General features: G+C 39.2%; 3 protein-coding genes and 1 pseudogene across 6 annotated transcripts; 2 read left to right on the forward strand and 2 right to left on the reverse strand.

Annotated features, from left to right (window-relative positions):
* The first annotated feature begins 536 nt into the window (after window positions 1-536).
* Window positions 537-7,984, forward strand: LOC104104197 (ASI1-immunoprecipitated protein 3-like). Of its 3 annotated transcripts, none has more exons than XR_011415044.1 (8): window positions 537-1,149; window positions 2,205-2,267; window positions 3,237-3,998; window positions 4,108-4,239; window positions 4,376-4,489; window positions 5,350-5,409; window positions 5,495-5,682; window positions 6,691-6,777. XR_011415044.1 is itself a non-coding variant. In XM_070197763.1 (8 exons), the coding sequence occupies exons 1-8, from the start codon at window positions 667-669 to the stop codon at window positions 7,653-7,655; spliced, it is 1,986 nt and encodes a 661-aa protein (XP_070053864.1). In that variant the 5' UTR covers window positions 539-666; the 3' UTR covers window positions 7,656-7,984. The 3 variants fall into 3 exon arrangements, 2 of the variants coding, with proteins under 2 accessions (XP_070053865.1, XP_070053864.1); XM_070197763.1 differs by lacking the exon at window positions 5,495-5,682 and adding an exon at window positions 7,371-7,984 and having other exon boundaries at window positions 539-1,149; XM_070197764.1 differs by lacking the exon at window positions 5,495-5,682 and having other exon boundaries at window positions 6,607-6,712.
* A 407-nt stretch (window positions 7,985-8,391) lies between these two features.
* Window positions 8,392-11,152, reverse strand: LOC104096665 (protein PLANT CADMIUM RESISTANCE 8-like). Its single transcript, XM_009603073.4, has 5 exons — window positions 10,982-11,152; window positions 10,656-10,838; window positions 9,840-9,911; window positions 9,528-9,740; window positions 8,392-8,656 (listed from the first exon to the last, which is right to left on the reverse strand). The coding sequence occupies exons 2-5, from the start codon at window positions 10,816-10,818 to the stop codon at window positions 8,574-8,576; spliced, it is 531 nt and encodes a 176-aa protein (XP_009601368.1). The 5' UTR covers window positions 10,819-10,838; window positions 10,982-11,152; the 3' UTR covers window positions 8,392-8,573.
* Window positions 11,153-11,386: 234 nt separating this feature from the next.
* Window positions 11,387-22,134, reverse strand: LOC104096666 (cytochrome c-type biogenesis CcmH-like mitochondrial protein). 2 transcript variants are annotated; one of them, XM_070197765.1, is made up of 4 exons: window positions 21,976-22,134; window positions 21,551-21,754; window positions 11,962-12,093; window positions 11,387-11,867 (listed from the first exon to the last, which is right to left on the reverse strand). In XM_070197765.1, the coding sequence occupies exons 2-4, from the start codon at window positions 21,692-21,694 to the stop codon at window positions 11,667-11,669; spliced, it is 477 nt and encodes a 158-aa protein (XP_070053866.1). In that variant the 5' UTR covers window positions 21,695-21,754; window positions 21,976-22,134; the 3' UTR covers window positions 11,387-11,666. The 2 variants fall into 2 exon arrangements, with proteins under 2 accessions (XP_070053866.1, XP_070053867.1); XM_070197766.1 differs by lacking the exon at window positions 21,976-22,134 and having other exon boundaries at window positions 21,551-21,973.
* On the forward strand, window positions 12,694-16,376 carry LOC108945232 (squamosa promoter-binding-like protein 12; annotated as a pseudogene).
* Window positions 22,135-22,443: the final 309 nt, after the last annotated feature.

Consider the following 22,443-nt stretch of genomic DNA (forward strand, 5'->3'; position numbering starts at 1 on the left):
TAACTATTTTTTATGGGGGAGTAATATTTGGACAAGAATATCTAACTTAAAAAAGCACAAAAAATTATTTTTTTAAATCTTTTTCGCTTTCTTCGGACTCCAGCAAAAGCTGAAATTAAAATTATAAGGCTGCATCTTGTTTGAGTTTCAGTATTTTTACTTGAAGTTCCGGCACGATATGCTAGAATTTAACTTCTAAAAGTTCGAACTCAAGCATAATATGTTAAAATTCACATACATGATGTCTTGTTTGAGTTCCAATATTTTTTCTTGGAATTTCAATATAATTTGCTAAAATTCAACTTCTAAAAATTTGAATTCCAGCGTAACCACGTATAGGGTGTCTTTTGTGCTAGAGTTTTACTTACAAGAATTTTATAATCTAGTATATTATACTGGACCGTATTTCAGTAAAATATATTTTTGTCCAAAATTTATTCTCGTATTAAATAATAATTATTTTTCAATTATTTTATAATCCGAAAATTGGCCAACTTACACTATTTTGACCATTTTAAAGCGTTATGTCAAATACACAGAATCTCAAATTGATGATCTCTTCGGACAGTATGGTAGATTCCTTTATCTCTCGTTAACTCTCTCCGCATTCGACACTTGTGACTTGTTGCTTGACTCACGCACCACATCACCGTATAGCAAACAAAAATGGGAAACCGGCGGTTAGCGGTGGTAGCGATAAGCGACGATGAGGACGACGACGACAAATTGCCGCTATCGCGTGTAACACGCGCTTCCAACAACGGCGAAGTTAAAGCGAATAGTCAAAGGAAGCGTAAGAAAGTAAAGCTCGACGAAGAAGAAGAAGAAAAGCCACAGGAGGAAGAAGAGGAAGCGAATAATGATGATGAAAGTAGAGATAAGAGGAAGAAGAAGAGGAAAATGTGGGAAAACGAGGAGGAGGAGGAGGAGGAGAGAGGCAGGGGGAAGAGGAATAAGAAGAAGAAATTTGACGAAGAACCGGAGCTTGAATCGGAACCTGAACCGGTTGAAGAGGAGGAGGAGGAGGTGGAAGAAGAACAGCTGGAAGATGCTAAGCCTATTGGTGATGTAATTAGGGTTACTGGAAAAGGTAAAGGGAGGAGAAACCATTATGAGTCCTTCGAGTACGATGGAAATCGCTATGAACTTGTGAGTTTTCATTCCTTTGCTTTGTTTCATCGAAAATGCTTTCGAAATAACATAGGAAATGTTACTAATTGAAATTTTGTTTGTGTTTTGGAAAAATAATTGCTTTTTTCCCTGTCTTGCAGCTGAATTTAGGGTTTGAAAAATGTTACTTATTACTCATAGGTTGCATTTGGAATGATAGAAATTGGAAAGTACATTACTTAGACTATTCTGCTGGGCCTGCCCACCAGCACAGATACTCTGTCCACCGAATAACTCCGCTCACCAAGGCTTAGGCGGATGGGAAGAAATCACCTAGTAGTGTTTAGGATAATATTTCCCCCTTGCTAATGCTTAGTAGCGGAAGTCATATTCCTTTACAAATATACAAAACTAGTACTCCTTATTGCTAGCTTCAACCAACACTACATTTTTCTCAACTTTTGATACAAAAAAAATATTACCAAAACACTATCCTCCTACCATTTCTTTCACCTTGTAGAACTGTTATATGTCATCTGCTTTTGTACCTGACCTAACATTGGAAAATAATCTAGAAAATGATTTCTGATAGAACACTTTTCGTGAAAATTATTTTCCTTGGTAAACATTTCATCCATAATGTTTGAAGGAGGTGATTTCATGGATCCACTCTGCTTCTTAGTCTCTGGTTGTTTGGTTTATTGATAAAGTTTAATGGGGTATCATGATATAGGAATGGGTTTCTAGATGCCCTTTACTTCAACATCAGAAAATACTGCAAACAGCTAGTTTAGATTTGGATTCACTTTGATTTAATGAGTATCATTTGATGTAGTAATGGCTACTTTGTAAGGAGTTGGAGAAATGAGAGGGCTGATTAATCTGAATTAGTATCTCTCCTGGTAGAAGTGTATCACTCTGACTTGAATATAGTGGAAGAGGCTTGGTTTGGTGTGCCTGGATGTTGGTATGAGAGCTGAGGAGATTTTGTGCAATCAATATCAATATCAACACACTTTGAACTTTGTAAAGTGTGTTATAGCTACTTTTCTCCTGTGTGGTTGCTCTTATTACTAACTTTCGTTCTTCTACAGGAGGATCCCGTGCTCTTGGTTCCAGAAGCAAAAAATCAGAAGCCTTATGTGGCAATTATCAAGGTAATTCTTTTTCAGGAAGATACATGATTCTTTTGGAAATTAAATAGATGCACAACTTATGCGAATGCATATGCTATTTCCCAGTCAGGAATCAGGTCAGTTGCATTATTAGTTTGGTTGTAGCATGCAAACTAAGCTTATATGTTAGTTATTTCTCTTTTCTGCTGCGAAATTTGGGCACTCAATTTGACCTGGATCTTAACTGCATTTTGCCTCATCTAGTGCCCCATCGGAGAATATTTTCTATTTGGTAGTGCTGAAAGTCTGAGTAAAACTCCTTGAGTTGGGAGTACAAAAGGGAAGGGAAGAAAACAGAATCAAAGCATTAAATTGTAGCGTAAGAAGGAAAGAGCAGACGAACAATAACTAGTCTAGAAAAAGATAATAGTTGCTCTCACCTAAATACAGGCATCTATTTAAAGTTGGGGTGAAAAGAGGAGGTAGTTGCTGGAAGGTAAGTATTTCCTTTGATTGGTAGGTAATGGAAGAGGAACTGAAGTGAAAGTGGAACATATGCAAAATGCCACATTCGCGTTTCATGTCTTCTAAATTTGACAAAAGGAAGGTTGTTGAACCCTTATAATGTCTAGACATGGAAACATGCAGGTTCGTTTTTTTGGGGGGGGGGAGGAAAACTTGCTTGAGTTTCGCTCTCACTTTTGATTCATTTAGCCTCTAGTTTTTTGGCTTAGCAAGTAATTTAGGAATAGAGGGAAGACAACATGGAAGGAGGCTCCGTTAAGATTCTTCGCTCAGATAGTTTTAAATAAGCAGTCTGTTTCTTGGAGAATCGATTATCCATATGAGCATATCTTTTGTTTGGTAAAAAGTGATCAGTATTTTATCTGCAGCATCCTGAATTACTTTTCTAGTTTTGGCATGAAATTCTCGGTAATGTTTGCTTCTCTGGATGTTAATTTATTGTGGTAATCACTTCTACTCTCTTTTCTGGATTTTTCCCCCTAATAGGATATTACTCAGACCAAGGATGTGAACATGATGGTCACAGGACAGTGGTTTTACAGACCCGAGGAAGCTCAAAGAAGAAATGGTGGAAATTGGCAATCACGAGACACGAGGGAATTGTTCTATAGTTTTCATAGGGACGAAGTTCCTGCAGAGTCAGTCATGCACAAGTGTGTGGTGCACTTCATACCGTTAAACAAGCAGATTCCAGGCCGGAAAGAGCATCCTGGTTTTATTGTTCAAAAGGTATATGACACTGAGCAGATGAAGCTTTTCAAGTTAACAGACAAGGATTATGAAGATACCAAACAGCAGGAAATTGATCTGCTTGTTCATAAGACTATTGCACGAGTTGGGCATCTTCCTGACATTGAAACTGAGGATAATTCTGCAGCTCCTGTTAGTCAGGAAGACCAATTGAAGAGTAAACGACTTTTGAGGAAGAAGAGCATGACGCCTTTGGATGTCACCAGAGAAGATGAAGCACCAACTAGATTTGGTCAATCTAAAGCAGAAACTCCAGGCAGTTGTCCCAATAATGCATCAGAATACTTCATCATCCTTTCAAACTTCAATGTCCTAACTGGTGAAACACAGCGTGACAAATGGCTGGAAAAACTGCTGCAGTCAATTCAGTTTTTGTGCAATCCTGTGGATAATGTACAAAATGATGGTAAAGAAAAAGGGGGCTCAGATGTTACTGATCTTACTTGTAATTCCGGTTCTGCAAAGCATGTGAATGAGTCTCCAGACAATGGTGCCAATGTAAGAATTCGCTTTCCAATGATTTTGATGATTGACAGAATTTATGTATAGAATGCTAGTCTCTATTCAGATTTTCCTTGAAATGTGTGTTTTCTTGGACTATTTTCAGGATGATAAGTTTCGATGGCCAGACAGTGCTGTCCCTGCTGTAGTCGCTCTGGAGAAAGCTGCACACGAGACTCTCTCATGTGATTTTCAGAAGTACAATCAGAAGATGAGGCAGTTAACATTCAATCTTAAGGTTAGTACCTTTTTTCTTTTGAGGAGATGGGGGTATGAGTCCGTGAGTTTATTTTTTTTTCCTTCTAATTTTCTATGTGAATATATTTCTACCTTCTAATTGTCCAATTTTCTCGATGTTGTTGTTCTATTTCCAGAACAATTCTTCCTTATCAAAAACATTCCAGAACAGCTCACTCTTAGCACGCCGTCTTTTGAATGGGGAGTTGGATCCCTCACAGATACTGAACATGTCCCCCAATGAGCTAAAGGTATGAGCACAGGGAAAATAATTTACTCAATTTGTCGATTAATTTTTTTGTTTTTCGCTTCATATGCAAATATCCTAAAATGCTAGAAATAATAGTCTGTTTGTGTTTTGTTGATTTCTGGATTTTGGTGGGGGGGGGGGGGGGGTAGGTCTTGCTTTGGTGGTCTTACAGACCGTTCTTGAATCCACCATGTGCAACCTAAATAGGTTTACCACAGTTCATGAAATCTACATATTGTTCAGGTGTGAATAAAGTAAAGCTGATTTGGAAACCAAAATATGATTGAGCATTTTTCACAAATAAACGCACACAATAAAGGAAAATCTGATGTCTCTTGAGACCTTTTGGGAATTAAATATTGGCTTACTCACCCCACAACCCCCACCCACCCCACCCAAAAAAAAAAAGGAAAAAGAGCTAGGAGAATTCATACAAATGAAGAAGTTGAGCAATTACCTGTACACATTTTGGAATTTCATGCTCCTAAATTAAGCCAAAAGGGTGCTTGAAATGTGGAAGGTGTCTTCATTTCCTTCCCTGCAAGAAGAAACTAATTTAGGTTACGTAGAAGACTGTACAAACCTGCTTCATAGTTTGGTTTTGGTTTTAAGAATTTAAGAAAAGCAATTTCTTCTGCTTAATATTCATTTCTTTTGGTGGATGGTTCATTTGGATTTTTATCCACACTTGGCAAATACAAGATTGGTTTCTTGAGAAGAATGTCTGCCTTATACGGAGATTATAAGTTATTAATCTTTCACTGAAAACCTGTAGTTTCTTATTTCTGTTGTGGAATCTGAAAATTGTCCCAGCAGATTATGCTTTCCTTTATTTGATGTTGTTCTCCATTTCTATCTCAGGAAGGTCTAACAGCAGAAGAGATAGCAAGCAGGGAGCCCGAAGAGCCGGAGCCCATACAGGTTTATACTATATTATTTTGTTCCTGAAGAAGCTTAGTTGCTATATTAAACAGTCATCTTCCTTTTTCTCTTTGTATGGAGGAAGATGTTTTGAAGTTCAAATTCCAACAGACAAGAAAAACGTTAGGTGATCTTTTCTCATCAGCCTAAGTTTTGGTGGGCAAGGTTAACAAGTACCTGTGATGATGGGAGATATCAGATATCTGGTGGAACAGTCGTGGTGCGCTCAAACTTGCCTGGACACCACTTCTATGGCAAATATTTATAGCCTAAGTAGGTGTCTAAATGACTCGACTGTTGGGCTTTAATACTAGATAAGTTTCAACATGAAACTGAGGTCGACTCAATGGAGTAAATGAACTCCGGCTTCATTTTGAGCTCAATATATGCTTATTTGAAAATCTTTAAGAAATTCAATAAAAAAATTCGTGCTTATATACTATTATTACTGCTCGTCTGGTAGATATGATGGTATTCGTGAAGCTACTTTGAAGATTTAGTCTCATGATGAGCATGCACTAAGAATATATTCAGTTGAAATTTTACAAATAGCTTCAGGGAAATAATGTGTTCCGAGGGAGATTTCGGTGAATAAAATCTTCCTTTCTGGAGAGGTCAAAGAACTGCATATGTTGATACAGATGGGGCCAAATTTTCTTGCACCTAGTAGGTGCTCCTTTTGGGTATTGACAATGTTGGTAATTTTTCGGCATTCAAGTCTTTAACCAGGATTTAGTTTAACTAACCATAGCAAACTTTAGTTTAGTATTTTGGTGATGGAGTTGGTCGTTGATTCTGATCACCAGCTACATGTATCCCTTTGAGATAAGACTAAATGTGATCGGAATATTTTTCCCGTATTCAGGGAGGACAGGTTTTTGTTTTCTATAATGAAGTTGAATATATATCTCCACAAGGTAGGGTAAGGCTGCATACACACTATCTTCCCCACTATGTGGGATTATACTGGGTTTGTTGTTGTTTGTTGTTGTTGTTGTTAAGTTGAATATAGCTTCTCAATGTACTGAAAGCCTTTTAATTCAGAAGAATTATCTTTTCATGTTGAGTACCTGGAAAAAGAGTTCTAGAAATTTGGCCATGATTAATTGGCAAAATTGATGTGATCATGTTATAAGACTGGGAAACATTTCATTTCGACATATCTTATTGCTTGTTTCTATTCTTTTTGTGTGACAGATGACTGATGCTTCTTACAGAAAACTTTACAAAGGTTGAGTATGTTGTTTCTCGTCGCTCACTTCTGATTGGTTTGTGGCACAGATGACTGATGCTCGTTGCAAAAGATGCACAGAGAAAAAAGTGCGGCTCATGGAGATTATTCAGGCTGGACATGGAGACCGTTACCAGGTTTGTGCTTGCAGCTTTTTTCTGCTTGAGATAGACTTCTTCGTTGATACATCATGATGTTTCTCTTTGGATATTTCTTGTCCTCTCTTATTATTATTCATTTTCTTTTGGGGGGAAGGGGTGGAGAACTGCTTATTATGTTAGCGATTCCTTGCCGCACCCGAAACTTCAAATAGTTGATTGGATTTTGATTATATGTTGATAGTGGTGGGGAAGATATTTAAATATTATGTTCGATGTTGTGACAGTAAGTGATCTCTTATTGAATTCTTTTCTGTTCTCGGGGTAAAGCTAATTCTCCCATGTCATGATTGCCATTACACTGAGCTATCATGCAAAATGTTGAAGGGAATTACCTTGCATAAGGACCTTTTTTGCCTGTCATGTGTCTTAAATTTTATGTAGTCACTTTGGAGTTTCTTGTATTTAAATAAAAAAAAACAGATTGAATATGGTGTAAGCGCCATTGGGAAACTTTTCTAATAGAATCCTATGTACTTTTTAGCCGTGTTATCTCCGATCTTCCTCGAATATTCTGGTTGCTGCACTGACTGCCTCTTGTTTCTGTGTTATTTATTTTTTGATTATCTCAGCTGGAGTGTATTGCTTGTGGCAATACTTGGTATGCTTCTAGAGACGAAGCTGCTAGCCTAACAATAGACGGGCCAAATTTTACGAAGAGTGTTGGAACAGAACCGTTAGCAACTGCCAAGTTCGAAGACGTGGAGAAGAATTTAACAAGCCCTAGAAGAGCTGATAAAGGAGCTAGTGATATTCTGAAGAAGACAACTGAAGCTTACATGCCAGTTCTTGACAGCCAGAGATCATTTAACAAGTCTAGGACTGAAGATAATACTACCACTAGCAATGCTGACTGACTCTTCTGCTAGTTTTTAGTTCACTTTAGACATAACCATTTCCTGTAAATAGATACAGTACATACATAGTTTTTCAAACAGTTTTTCTAAAGTATATTTACTTGGGGGTAGTAGAAAATTTGGTAGGCTAGACAGAAATTCAATTGTGACAACTTGGTATGGATTGTTCTGTTTCCAAGAACTGTACAATCTGCACACGTGTACTAGGGTAAGGTTGATGTGTGTAATCTTACAGTATAGTTTCAGCTCTTTTCACCTAAAAGTGAGGTGATTTAAGTTTTGAGTGTATTTTCTGTTCACGTGGAGTAACAGTTGCTTTACGTGCCTTACTGACTTGGTTCCATCTTTTGGACATGCATTCATGCAATCTATCAGAACGTGCAATCAAGGAACGTGAAGAAAAATAGACGAATTGAGAAGGAATCTTTATCTATAGACTATAGGTGATGGCAGCTGCGTACTCACCAAAGTTGAAAAATCTGACCTATCCATAAATTTTCTTGACTTGACAAGAAAATTCATGTGATATAGCGTAACATCATCAAATCACTTTATATACTTTTAAAGAGGATCTCATTTTCAAGCTTACATCAATTGACTTATGACGTACTTTCACGTACAAAAATATGGGGTATAACATATAAAATACCTCGTCTTATGCACACGCCCTTTAAAACACTGGTCACACTGCCCGGCCTTAGTACATTTAACATGGTTTGTTTGCAAAAACAACGAATAGAGGCTAGAGGCACTTCTTTCATTAAAATCAAGAATCCAATTGAAATGGGAAAAATACTACAATAGCAAATGTGCTTGAATTAAAGGATACAAACTTCAAACATGAATAGAATTTGGAAACAAGGAGTCAAAACTAAAAACTACAAATTTAAATTAAACAATAACAAATCAGTCTTCAATTTACTTGGACATGGATTGTACTGAGGGAGCTTGATTTATTTGTTGGTTTCCATACTGCTGCTGAGCAAGTATGCCATTCCAACCTGCAGTAAGTTTTACACACACATGTTAAAAAATTGTTTGCTTCTCTTTAAAATGTTACTTGTAATAAGCACATAGGCAAATCTAGGACGCAGAGGCATGTTTATGTGAAGGAGCATGGTGCACGTGAACTCATATTTCTCTTTGTATACTATGTATAATAATGTTATGTTTCTTAAAATCTAGTACTAAAATATACATGTGGGCACCCGAGCTCAAAAAGTCCTATGGTGCAATCATATTAGGTGCACGTAAGTGAAGTTAGGGGTTCAAATCTCATGTTTTTAGGCATGTCTAAGTGTACCCTTTTGTGTTTTAATTAAGTAGTACTTTTTTCTTCTTCTGTTCTATTTAGTTTATTGATTCAAAATCCCTAAATCTAACAATACTAGTTCTCCTTATGTCCTCGCAAAATCTTATATAGTTAAACCAAATATCTATTATAAAACTCATAGCAGTGGATGATGTAGCATATAGTTAACAAGTACAATGATTTCAATATTTTTTATATGGAGTGTAAGTATGTATATTAAAAATCACTAAAATTACAAGAAATTTTTTAATTTTACCTATAATTTCTAAATGATAATGGATTTATGATAAGAACTCAAAGATTGAACCCGTAAAATTTTTGAATTCACCTCTTTGTAATAGTGCACCCATATTTTTGAAAACCTAGATCTGCCTCTGTTAGGACGGGTTATGTGGATTCAAGTGAACCGGTATTTTCAACCTGAATTATGTATACTGAAAAGCATCCAAAATGCATATGCAGAACACATTCATTTTGACTTCACTGACTCGAAACATGACTCTAGTTCCTAGATTGGCCTGTGGCTAAGTAGAACCATAATAGGAAGGATGATTTCATACCTAGAGATGGATCAAGCCCCCTAATCTGAAGCTCTCTGAACTCTTGACAAAGTGAACAACATGGACAAAAAATGTGAGAAACAACATCTGAATAGGGAGCTTCCACCAGATTGTACCTCTGCCTCAGTTTTGTTCTATACTTAGAGCCCAAGACCCATTGAGAACAAACAGCAGGCATCATCAAGAGGTACATGAAAGTCCCCAATGGACACGCTGCAACCACCATCCAAAAATCATAAAGAGTTAAAAACACACTTCTTTTACAAGGCAATTGAAAAGAATTCAAATGGATTTTTAAGAGGATTTAATTACTTGTTTCTCCTGCATCTTGAACTTCAGCTATCTGCCCAAACGTCAAACAAGGTAAAAATGCTGTCGTAGTAGCTGCACACAAACAAGAATTTTAATATCGTTATTAATTCCGCCAGATAAAGAGAGATTCATACTTTTTTCCAGGAAGTTCTACATTCTTTTTTTTTTCTTTAGCCTTCGGACATCCGATACTCATTGGTCCGACTAATCCAGACTAAAAGTCCACTATGGGGTAATTACCGCTCCTTACCAAAGAGGACTTCACTCCTAGGACTCAAATTCGAAACATTTATCATTCAACCACAACCTCTGGCAGTGGAAGATTTACGTGATAGTAGCAGAGGCGGATCCAGGATTTCAAAAGGATGAGTGCACTATTATGAAGAGGTGAATCTAGAATTTATATTTGACGGGTTTAACTATAGTCTCTTACTATGAACCCACTACACATTTAAAATCATAGGTTCAAAATTATATTCTTTTTGAAAGTTTAGTAGTTTTCACTTATATATCTATATTCCTGGCCGAAAATAGGACCGTCTAGAGTGGGATTTGAACCGTCAATTTCACTTGTAGAGGTGCACCAAGTAATTATTGTATCATAGGAGTCTTTGAGCATGGGTGCACGCACATATATTTAAGTAGTTTCGAAGAAACATAATATTATTATACATGATTTAGGGAGAGGAGTATGAGTTCACGTGAAGCCATATGTATTAACCTAAATACGCCCCTGGTGATACACTACTCCATGGTAAGACTTGATTGACACTAAGATAATATACATGGTAAAGGAGAAAAGCGTAAATAATTTACCATTAGTTTGGTCCAAATGACAATCGAATAAGCCAGTGCTCCACGGAGCTCCTGTTAGTGTTGGTGTTGGTGTGTGTACAGCTCCTTGATATTTTGCAGGATACGAGGCACCGGCCTCTGACTGAGGATCTTCAACTTCATTAGACGAATCAATTCTACCCATTGTATCTTAAGCTTTGGAGTCTGAGTAAGAAGAAGAGAAATGAAGTCCTTATATAATTTGAAGGATTTCGTCATATACTTGATAAACAAGAAGAAAACTTGCGTAGACTTTGAACAACTAATCGATTAGACACTTCAAATCCGCTGTAGTCAACGGCACTCACCTTAATTATACTACCATTTGGACTTTTATCTAATCACCGAATTGGAAAAGGATTTCCATTGTATTGATTTCAAATCAAAACTATGCTACTATAAGATTTAAAGCCAAGTTGGCTAAGGTCACATGCAACTAGCCGATTTTTCTGGGCAAGTGCACACTGGAAAGTCGTTGGTATGATTAAGTCAATTGTCTTTGTTTGGCTCATTTTGTAATTTATAGATGGGCAAGAAACTGCTATAATATTCTTTTTTCAACTTCTTTCTAACACTCCTTAGCGTGAATGTGAATAACTTCAATATATCCGTGGTAGTTGAAAGTCCAACAGCATCTAGAGATTGCGGTTAAATGCTAGTTATACAAAAGTCAACTTCTGATAGAGGAGATTATTTTGCAGTTGAGAGGAATGGAAAACAAATGGAATAATATATACTAAGATACTCTTATCACAAAATCATGTTAGCAGCATTATTGTGAAGTCAGCTTATGATCAAGTTGTACTTTTTGTACAATAAGATGTCGATCACTTATCTCAGGGTATAAACCCTTAGAAAATGTGTAATCACAATGACCAATTCAAAACACGCCAATGCAAAATGACATGGATAGGGTGGCATCTTGACTAGCTGGTAGTTTGAGATATTACAGCAGAAAAATAGACTACAAGTGATGGTAGGTTTAAGAAACTTTCACTGCTGAAGCCATCTTCTCCACCAACTGGAGGAAGAAGTTCCTCCAGGAGGTGGTGTGAGGACCTCGAGCATAGTTTCTTTCTCCTTTGGTGTTAATGGGACTCCTCGAACGAGATTCAGAGCCATAATGTGCACGTTAGTCTTCTGCCTGTGCTTCTTGTAAGCCCACATGCCTCCAGCAGCCCCAGCAACTAGTAGCTGCGTCAAAAAAATTTCAAACAACGTCAGCACCTGTCTATTAATATAATTTTTGAAAGAGCAAGGCAGAGGTAGAGAGCAAACTTTAACTGACCGGAGAGAGCCATAAAGCAGCCGTCTGCATATCAAATTTGGGGGCATAAAGTACTGTCTCACCAAAATCATCCTCAAGCTTTCTGTAGATCTCCTTGTCAGACTTCCCATCTCGAATTTCATCCCGAATTAGCTAAAAAGAAGACCCAAGTCAATAACCACGCCCAAAAGTTGGAATAACTTAGGCATGGATACAATGAAAATTCGAAGAACATATATATACTCCTCCATTTTTTCATTTTTTTAAAATTTTTTTGAGAAGTAGAACAAACATACAATTAGCAAAGAGAGTATCTGGATTAGACAAATGAAAAGACCCATAGCCACATGATGCAAAGCAAAGAGGACTTGTGGCATATCTTCTTCTAAAGGAAAAATGCAGTTGTGTGCGCATAGCATTCTGCTGAAGTATGACAATCAAGGTAATTAGTAAGTTGCTCCAGAAGACAGTAGAATTACGATATAACACTCTCAAAGGAGCCAACCTAAGTAAAAAATGAGATATCAACCATCGGTAAACTGTAAACTCTCTAAAGTTTTCCAAGAAATTGGCTTTCTTTCTATCATATTCATAGGAATGGAAACAACAAGTAGCTGAAAATGATGTGATGGAGTTAAGGGATGCGATAGATGGGGAGATACATTTTGTGGTCTTGGATTGGAAGGGCTTGAGCTCTGTTTCTGTTATTTGAATAGTTTTAATATACTTCTTTGTCTGTTACTGGAATCCAACCGCTCTGTTTGATAAAGATCCGAGTCCTACTTACTTTATTGCATTCCATGAGTGGGGAACTTTACAAAAGCCATCTCGTAGCTTCTTCCCCAAGATGGAGTGGAATGCAAAGTGGGACTGGGGAAACCAGGTAATGTTTGGTTCAAAGGCCGCCAAAAGTCCAAAAGAACTACAATTAACAGATTGGGGAGTTGAAGAAGATGGAGAACTTGATGCTGGATCCTTCAATTTGTCGAGTGGTGGTAGTGGTAGTGGTAGTCTAAGTTGCTCCGACATGGCAGTTTAGGTGCCGCACCCGTGTCGACACGACACTAGTATGGGTGTGGGTATGGGATCCGTACCAGATCTGGTCAAACAATTTTGGGTACTTTGGCCACGACGGACAGAAAAATTCGAGACGAGATACAATTTGATTCCCGAAATCAGAACCAAAAATAGGGTATTTTTGAAGAAAATAGCATACCTTATCTATGATCAGTTCTTTACTTATCTGCAACTTGAGAATAAAAAAGAAATTCACACTTTATAAGCTACATGTAAGTATTCCAAAACATTTCTTATAATTTAGAGATATTTTAATTTTTTTGAATTATTTTTAGCCAGATCCCCGCACCCGTATCCCTGAATCTTAGAATTTACATCTCGAATGATCTGACCTCTAGATCTGCATCCGTGTCAGACACATGCACCCGCATCTACAGGTGGTTATGTCTGCGATGTGGGGCGTGGTTCTTCGTTCTAGAGCTCAATATCAGTTTCTACTGACTCATCACCAAAGGAGGGCTTGAAAGCATCCAACTTTTCTTTCGATCGCTCTCCTGGCAATCTTAGTAAGAAAGTGAACCTTGCTCTAGAAATCTCCCCCCGTGTCCGAGCAACTTAGGTGGTAGTGGTACAGGTGGTTATGTCTCTGATGTGGGGCGTGGTTCTTCGTTCTAGAGCTCAATATCAACTTTTACTGACTCTTCACCAAAGGAGGGCTTCAAAGCATCCAACTTTTCTTTCGATGGGTCTCATGAAGATCTTAGTAAGAAAGTGAAATACAATTAAACAGATTGGGGAGTTGAAGAAAATGGAGAACTTGATGCTGGATCCTTCAATTTGTCGAGTGGTGGTAGTGGTAGTGGTAGTGGTAGTCTAAGTTGCTCCGACATGGCAGTTTAGGTACCGCACCCGTGTCGACACGACACTAGTATGGGTATAGGTATGGGATCCGTACCAAATCTGGTCAAACAATTTTGGGTACTTTGGCCACGACGGACAGAAAAATTCGAGACGAGATACAATTTAATTCCCGAAATCAGAACCAAAAATATGATATTTTTGAAGAAAATAGCATACCTTATCTAAGATCAGTTCTTTACTTATCTGCAACTTGAGAATAAAAAAGAAATTCTCACTTTATAAGCTACATGTAAGTATTCCAAAACATTTCTCATAATTTAGAGATATTTTAATTTTTTTGAATTATTTTTAGTCGGATCCCCGCACCCGTATCCGTTCTAGGACCCGTATCCCTGAATCTTAGAATTTACATCTCGAATGATCTGACCTCTAGATCCGCATCTGTGTCAGACACATGCACCCGCATCTACGGGTGGTTATGTCTGCGATGTGGGGCGTGGTTCTTCGTTCTAGAGCTCAATATCAGTTTCTACTGACTCATCACCAAAGGAGGGCTTGAAAGCATCCAACTTTTCTTTCGATCGCTCTCCTGGGAATCTTAGTAAGAAAGTAAAACCTTGCTCTAGAAATCTACCCCCCTCCCCCCGTGTCCGAGCAACTTAGGTAGTAGTGGTATAGGTGGTTATGTCTCTGATGTGGGGCGTGGTTCTTCGTTCTAGAGCTCAATATCAGCTTCTATTGACTCTTCACCAAAGGAGGGCTTCAAAGCATCCAACTTTTCTTTCGATGGCTCTCATGAGGATCTTTGTAAGAAAGTGAAACCTCCCCCCTCCCCCGAGCAACTTAGGTGGTAGTGGTACAGGTGGTTATGTCTCTGATGTGGGGCGTGGTTCTTCGTTCTACAGCTCACTATCAGCTTCTATTGACTCTTCACCAAAGGAAGGCTTGAAAGCATCCAACTTTTCTTTCGATGGCTCTCCTGAGGATCTTAGTAAGAAAGTGAAACCTTGCTCTAGAAATTCCCTCCACCCGTGTCCGAGAAACTTAAGTGGTAGTGGTACAGGTGGTTATGTCTCTAATGTGGGGCGCGGTTCTACGTTCTAGAGCTCAATATCAGCTTCTACTGACCTCTTCACCAAAGGAGGGCTTGAAAGCATCCAACTTTTCTTTCGATGGCTCTCCTGAGGATCTTAGTAAGAAAGTGAAACCTTGCTCTAGAAATTCCCTCCCCCCCGTGTCCGAGAAACTTAAGTGGTAGTGGTACAGGTGGTTATGCCTCTAATGTGGGGCGCGGTTCTTCGTTCTAGAGCTCAATATCAGCTTCTACTGACCTCTTCACCAAAGGAGGGCTTGAAAGCATCCAACTTTTCTTTCGATGGCTCTCCTGAGGATCTTAGTAAGAAAGTGAAACCTTGCTCTAGAAATTCCCTCCCCCCCCCAAATGGAGGCTTCAGTAGGCTCTGTTGAACCACTTATAGGTCTGAAACTTGGTTGAGACCATCGGTGGTGCTAAGATTTCATCCTTCGCCGAGAAACCCGTATCATCTGCTGCAGCAGCAAAGAAAACAAAATCATCTACTCAGAATGCACCAACTCCTCGCTGTCAGGTTGAAGGCTGCAGCCTTGATCTTTCATCAGCTAAAGAATATTATCGGAAGCATAGAGTTTGTGACAGTCATTCCAAATGCCCAAAGGTCACTATAGCAGGTGTAGCACGCCATTTTTGTCAACAATGTAGCAGGTTCCATAGCTTGTCTGAATTTGATGAAAAGAAGAGAAGCTGTCGCAGGAGGCTCTCTGATCACAATGCACGGCGCCGCAAACCACAGCAGGAAATCATCCAGCTCAACTCGGCAAGGCTTTCTTCATTGTTTTATGATAGCAGGAAACCTATGAATCTTGTGCTCAACACACCCAACTGGTTCACTCTAGAGCTGCTGCAAATTCTACCAGGGAAAGCACTGAAGAAACTAATTTCAGTATAACAAGAGGGTCTACTCCAAAGCCTGAAAGAGCTGGCAGTACAAATGGGCAGTCATTACTGTCGGGGATCCAGTTTTCACGGGCCGTGGGTGCACACAGTAATGTATCTAGCTGCTTGCTCTTGCCCTCCAAGGGCCACATAGACGAGGTTTTCAATCGAGATGCCAAGGAATCCATGTTCAATATGAGTACAGGACCGGAATTTCCTCATGGGGTTCATCCGAGCCTGAGACTGTTTCACTGAACCACCCAACACATGTAAATCAGAGCAGCATGCCTGAGCAGATGATGCAGGCAATCCCACAAGGTGTGCCACTTATGTCCTGTGAATACTGGCAGAGAGGACAACCTTCATCCGATCCTCGTGACCATACATTGGCTGCTAATAGTCATGCAAGTGGTATCTTTCAGGGAATCGAGCTGTTCAAACCTCCATTTGACACTGACTTTTATCTCTGTTAGTTTACAGATATGTATAGTGTAGTCTTGTCCCACATTGGAAGATGAGTAATATCTCCTTGTAGTGTATAGCTATAAATAGGGACCTCTTGTGTTGTATTTATCATCCAATATCAATAACATATTTTCTCCCGTGCTTTCTCACATGGTATCAGAGCATTAGTGAGAAACCCGTCGTTGTGCATCATTCCAGCGACTTTCGGGAAGCAAGACCTTTTCGCCGTGCAATTTTCTGGCGACTTAGAAGGATGTCCGTAAGCAAATCACTTTCTGTTGGTGTTGTGCAAAAACCAACACTACCACAAGACTCCTCAAGCTCCGCCGACCAAACCCCAGTCAACCCCACCGGAAAACATACATCCACGCGCCCTCACACGCCTGGAAAAGAAAAAAAAATTCCGGCGAGATTTGACCCACGCGCCGGCGCGTGAGCACTGTTCCGGCCAGATTTTGAAAAAAGTTCCAGTTGAACAGTAGGATCGCCTGGTAATTCCGATCCTACCCTCACTGGTTTTGTTTCATTCCGACCACTTTGAGTTTTTCCGTCAGCTACAGTAGATTCCGGCGAGCTACAGTGCTTCCGGCGCAGAACAATGCTCAGTTTCCCTGCTGTAAACAGTGTTTTTCAAGCTATTTCTTCAGTTTTCTCACAGGAGTTATTTATTTCCACTATTTCAAGTTAACCCTACTACTACAAATTGTAGCGACATGGGAACCGATACTTTGAATAATCGGATGGTTTCTTTAGAAGATTATATTGAGTTCCTTCAGTACAAAGCATGTAAGCAGACATCTTCTGAGATAGCTTTTGTTGTTCAAACAGGTAATAACGTGACTTGTTTATCCTAATCTTAATCCTCTAAGTCTTGGTTCATTGATTCAGGTGCATTGGATCATATTTCCGGCTACAATCACCTTTTACTTTAGTCTATTCAGATGTTTGGGGTCCTAGTCGGGTCAGTTCCACCAAGGGATTCCGCTATATTGTCAGTTTCATTGATGATTATTCCAGGTGCACTTGGATATTTTTGATAAAAAATCGATCTAAGCAGTTTTCTATTTTCAGACCTTCCACGCTGAAATTCAAAATCAATTTGGGGTTTCTATTCGCACATTTCATAGTGATAATGCCCGAGAGTATTTGTCTTCCCCATTTCAGCAGTTTATGAAATCTCATGGGATTATTCATCAAACATCTTGTCCATACACATCTCATAGCTGAAAGAAAGAATAGACATCTTATTGAAACTGCTCGTACCCTACTCATACAATCTCATGCTCCGTTGCGTTTTTGGGGATGCAATTCTTACATCTTGCTATCTTATTAATCGTATGCCATCTTCAGCTATCCAGAACCAAGTTCCATTCTCTGTCATGTTTCCCCACTTACCTTTGTTCTCTCTTCCACCCCGTATTTTTGGAAGCACTTATTTTGTCCATAACCTTACTCCAGAAACAGATAAGTTAGCTCCTCGTGCTCTTAAGTGCGTATTTCTGGGTTTCTCGAGAACACAAAAGGGGTATCGATGCTACTCTCCTGACCTCCAGCGGTACCTTATGTCCGCTGATGCTACCTTCTTTGAAACCCAATCATATTTTACAGGTTCAGGTCATCACTTAGATATTTCTGAGGTACTACCAGTTTCATCTTTTGGAGATTCAGTCACTCCAACTCCACCACCTACAGCTCCTGCTGTAGCTCCACCACCTATAGCTCCAGTTCCATCACCTACAGCTCCAGTTGTAACTCCACCACCTATAGCTCCAGTTCCATCACCTACAGCTCCAGTTGTAGCTCCACCACCTATAGCTCCAGCTCCTCCACATAATCCAGTTCAGCCTTCTGCAACTCCACCACTCTTGGCTTATCATCGTTGTCCACATCCAGCATCAGGCCCAGGCGATTCATGCCCCGCATCAGATTCTGCACCTATTGCGGACTTGTCTCCTCTTAGTCAACCAATTGCACTCCGCAAAGGTGTACGATCTACACTTAATCCTAATCCCCACTATGTTGGTTTAAGTTATCATCGCCTGTCGTCACCACATTATGCTTTTATATCTTCTTTGTCCACTGTTTCTATCCCTAAGTCTACAGGTGAGGCACTATCTCATCCAGGATGGCGACATGCTATGATTGACGAGATATCTGCTTTACATGCGAGTGACACTTGGGAGCTTGTTCCTCTTCCTGCAGGTAAGTCTACTATTGGTTGTCATTGGGTTTATGCAGTCAAAGTCAGCCCGGATGGCCAGGTTGATCGGCTTAAGGCTCGTCTTGTTGCAAAAGGATATACTCAGATTTTTGGGCTTGATTATAGTGATACTTTCTCTCCCGTGGCTAAAGTAGCATCTGTTCGTCTCTTTTTGTCCACGGCTGATGTACGTTATTGGCCTCTTTATCAGTTAGACATTAAGAATGCTTTTCTCCATGGTGATCTTGAGGAAGAAGTTTATATGGAACAACCACCTGGTTTTGTTGCTCAGGGGGAGTTTAATGGTTGTGTTTGCAGATTGCGCAAGTCATTATGTGGTTTGAAACAGTCCCCTCGAGCTTGGTTTGGTAAGTTCAGCACAATTATTCAGGAGTTCGACATGACTCGTAGTGAGGCTGATCACTCTGTGTTTTATCGACATTCTGCTCTTAATCTGTGTATTTATGAGGTGGTTTATATTGATGATATTGTTATTACTGGCAATGATCAGGATGGTATTACTAATCTGAAGCAACATCTCTTTCAACACTTCCAGACTAAGGATCTGGGCAGATTGAAGTATTTTCTAGGTATTGAGGTCGCTCAGTCTAACTCAGGTATTGTTATTTCACAACGGAAGTATGCCTTAGACATTCTTGAGGAAACTGGAATGATGGGTTGCAGATCTATTGACTCTCCTATGGATCCGAATACTAAGCTTCTGCCTGGACATGGGGAGCCTCTTAGAGACCCTACGAGATATAGGAGGTTGGTTGGCAAATTGAATTACCTCACAATGACTAGACCTGACATTTCTTTTCCGGTGAGTGTTGTAAGTCAGTTTATGGATTCTCCCTTTGATAGTCACTGGGATGCAGTTGTTCGCATTCTTCGGTATATAAAGTCAGCTCCAGGCAAAGGATTACTATTCGAGGATCGAGGTCACAAACAGATTGTTGGGTACACAGATGCTGATTGGGCAAGATCACCTTTTGATAGACGTTCTACTTCTGGATATTGTGTTCTAGTAGGAGGTAACTTGGTCTCGTGGAAGAGCAAGAAACAGAATGTAGTTGCTCAATCTAGTGCCGAAGCCGAATATCGGGCCATGGCAATGGCGACATGTGAGTTAGTTTGGGTCAAGCAGTTGCTCAAGGAGTTAAAGTTCGGAGAAATCAGTAAGATGGAACTAGTGTGTGATAACCAAGCTGCTCTTCATATTGCGTCAAATCTGGTGTTCCATAAGAGGACTAAATACATTGAGATCGACTGTCACTTTGTCAGAGAAAAAAATACTTTCAGGAGATATTGTTACAAAGTTTGTAAAGTCGAATGATCAACTAGCAGATATTTTCACTAAGTCTTTTACTGGTTCTCGCATTAGCTACATGTGTAACAAGTTCGGTACATATGATGTGTATGCACCGGCTTGAGGGGGAGTGTTAGTTTACAGATATGTATAGTGTAGTCTTGTCCCACATTGGAAGAGGAGTAATATCTCCTTGAAGTGTATAGCTATAAATAGGGACCTCTTGTATTGTATTTATCATCCAATATCAATAACATATTTTCTCCCGTGCTTTCTCACAATCTCAATGCATTGAACTGAAGCCAACATCTGATGTCTTTAGTGGATTTTCAGGACTTTGGCCAGCTCCCCTTTTCGCTTTTTGACACGTTAAACTTGGATCAAGCAGGAGGTTTATTAGTAGGCTATTTCAAGCAGTTTGTTTGCCATCTTAAATTAGTACTGGTATATAATATATAGGTTGGGCTTTTAAACTCCAACAAAGTCTTAAATTCTGTATTATGCAGTAAATTTTGTTTGCTTAATTTAGGCAGTGACAAGGGTTCTTAAGAATTGTGGTTCCTTTATTCTGCACAGGCCCCGACTTCTGACTGAAAAAAGAAAAAGAAAAAAAAAGGATATCAACCATCAAACTCAGGAAGTCATGGTTTTTGCTCCGGGATTAACTCATTCTCCTTCAAAAACTAGTCCCACAAAACAAAAAAGACTACCCTACCATGCAGAAACCGTTTTCTGTGTTTGGCTCCCTGCTATCCCCCTCTCGTCGAAGAGATGATAAATGCATATTTAGCATAATACAAACGAAATAGTTACTTGACAATCCAGAATAGAGCTTTTTTCTTTAAAAAACGAAGGGCATCCAGAATATAGCAAATTCAATCGGTTCAAGAAGCCAGACCCATAGAGGAGGTCAATTACGATATAGACCAACTGAAAGAGTCAGTTTACTCATTAAGAGAGAATAGGGAAAGAACTAGCTGAAGGGGGGAAATTAAATGTCAGTAATATGGGAAACCTATTATTGTCTTAAATGTAAAACGAAGAATTCGACACCTTCAAAAGGGTAATACCATACACAGCTTCTTTGTTTAACTCAGCCGTATTTAAGTTTGCATAGCTACGTGAACTTGAATGCTATTGCAGGTACATGCTAAGAAATGATTAAAAGTGCTGTATTTGATAGAGAATTAGGGATTCCTATCATAATGCATGCCTATTTAACTTGGTTTGGGGGGGGGGGGGGGGGGTTTCACAGTGAGCAAATACTAGCTTGGCTCATCATTGCCGAGATAATGGTCTACTTCTTCACATCCACCATGCAATGCATGTGGTTATTGATAGACAGAAGAATCTGAGTAAAAATACTCTCTTTATATCTGCGAAGGTAGTTCCCAGAAGATATTTTTACCTCAAAATTAGAGCCCAGAATACATAGTGAAGCATACCCCTACCAAATGATATTACTATATGCATAAACTATATTTGCCAACACCAAGAAATAGATGAATTTCCTCTCAAATTGTAGATTTGCTTCCTCCATTTGGATTACATATTACTTTCAGTTAATAAAACCAGACCTTACATGTTTTGTTTGAGCTCTATGTAATCAGCCATCTGTTACATAAGCCCCTCTGGCCCTTCTAGGAATGCTTTCTTATTGAAAATTGGCCATAAATTTCAACCCGAGAAAGAAAAATTCTATTCAACGAGCTTGGAATTGAGACTTGTGTTGTTGTTGGGGAAACCAGTGATGCAAATGCGTGAAAATGTAAGACAGAAGACATACCTTTCTGAGTAAAATGGCAATATCAGCTTGAGAGTCTTCAATGGACTGACTGCCACACTCTGTACACCTGACATTGTGGCTGATATTTCTTGCTCTCGCCTCTACTACCCTTTCCTTCTTCACCTGATCCTCTTCTCCCTCCATAGATAGTCCTCAGATAAGTTACTAAGCTTTCTGCTCAACACCAAAATTTTCCAAAGAAAGCTGCAAACAAGTTATGGAGTAACCAATTAAGTACTTAATCCAAGACGTCTAACACCTAAATTTTCAGCTAAGCATTTCATCGAACAACGCACGGCTACACCAAAAAGACACAAATAGTTTTTTTTTTTTTTTTCTAGGTAGCGACCAAGCATGTGTAATAGAAAAAGGATCGAGATGAACGAACAGATAGTGAAGTGAAGAATGCTTTAGAATTCCGATACCTTTGTGGAGGAGTTGCTGCGAAATATGCGATCACACCAATGAGCGAACTCACGAGCTGTGGAAGCAGGCCCAATTCTATTTCGGCCCTTTTCGATCATTATTGAGTTTAAGCGGGCCACGCGCCGTCAGCAAATTCAAGATTCTATCACTAACTAGGCAAAATATGGGCCTATACGAAGCACCTAAACCCAATAGATTACCCAGCAATGCTAATGGCAACCCCTGTTTCACTGTCTATCTTCCCTAGCTAATATATATAGATTATTCATTAATTATTAACATATTATACATAAATTATATTATATTTATATATATAGCAGCAATTTTTAGTTTAAGCATTTGGTTGTAAGACTATTGAATTTTGTGATCCCGATATCTTTTGTCCCTTGTTACACGCAGGTCTTTGGGGATTTCACTTTCCACTACTTTGAGTTATACATCTCTATTGTTCTAATACAACTTTCAGT

Source organism: Nicotiana tomentosiformis, chromosome 3, assembly GCF_000390325.3.
Source record: "Nicotiana tomentosiformis chromosome 3, ASM39032v3, whole genome shotgun sequence".
NCBI lineage: Eukaryota > Viridiplantae > Streptophyta > Magnoliopsida > Solanales > Solanaceae > Nicotiana > Nicotiana tomentosiformis.

Bases quoted from the DNA above. Each gene is read 5' to 3' on its own strand.
- LOC104104197 (XM_070197763.1), top strand. From the start codon at position 667: ATGGGAAACCGGCGGTTAGCGGTGGTAGCGATAAGCGACGATGAGGAC. The intron at 4,490-5,349 runs GTATGAGCACAG...TTTCTATCTCAG, and splicing joins TGTCCCCCAATGAGCTAAAG to GAAGGTCTAACAGCAGAAGA. The intron at 5,410-6,690 runs GTTTATACTATA...TTTGTGGCACAG, and splicing joins AAGAGCCGGAGCCCATACAG to ATGACTGATGCTCGTTGCAA.
- LOC104096665 (XM_009603073.4), bottom strand. From the start codon at position 10,818: ATGGGTAGAATTGATTCGTCTAATGAAGTTGAAGATCCTCAGTCAGAG. The intron at 9,912-10,655 runs GTAAATTATTTA...GTTTGTGTGCAG, and splicing joins TCATTTGGACCAAACTAATG to CTACTACGACAGCATTTTTA. The intron at 9,741-9,839 runs GTAATTAAATCC...TGGTGGTTGCAG, and splicing joins TCAAGATGCAGGAGAAACAA to CGTGTCCATTGGGGACTTTC.
- LOC104096666 (XM_070197765.1), bottom strand. From the start codon at position 21,694: ATGGAGGGAGAAGAGGATCAGGTGAAGAAGGAAAGGGTAGTAGAGGCG. The intron at 12,094-21,550 runs GTATGTCTTCTG...TCTTCTTTTTAG, and splicing joins TTGCCATTTTACTCAGAAAG to CTAATTCGGGATGAAATTCG. The intron at 11,868-11,961 runs GTCAGTTAAAGT...TTTTTGACGCAG, and splicing joins CTGCTTTATGGCTCTCTCCG to CTACTAGTTGCTGGGGCTGC.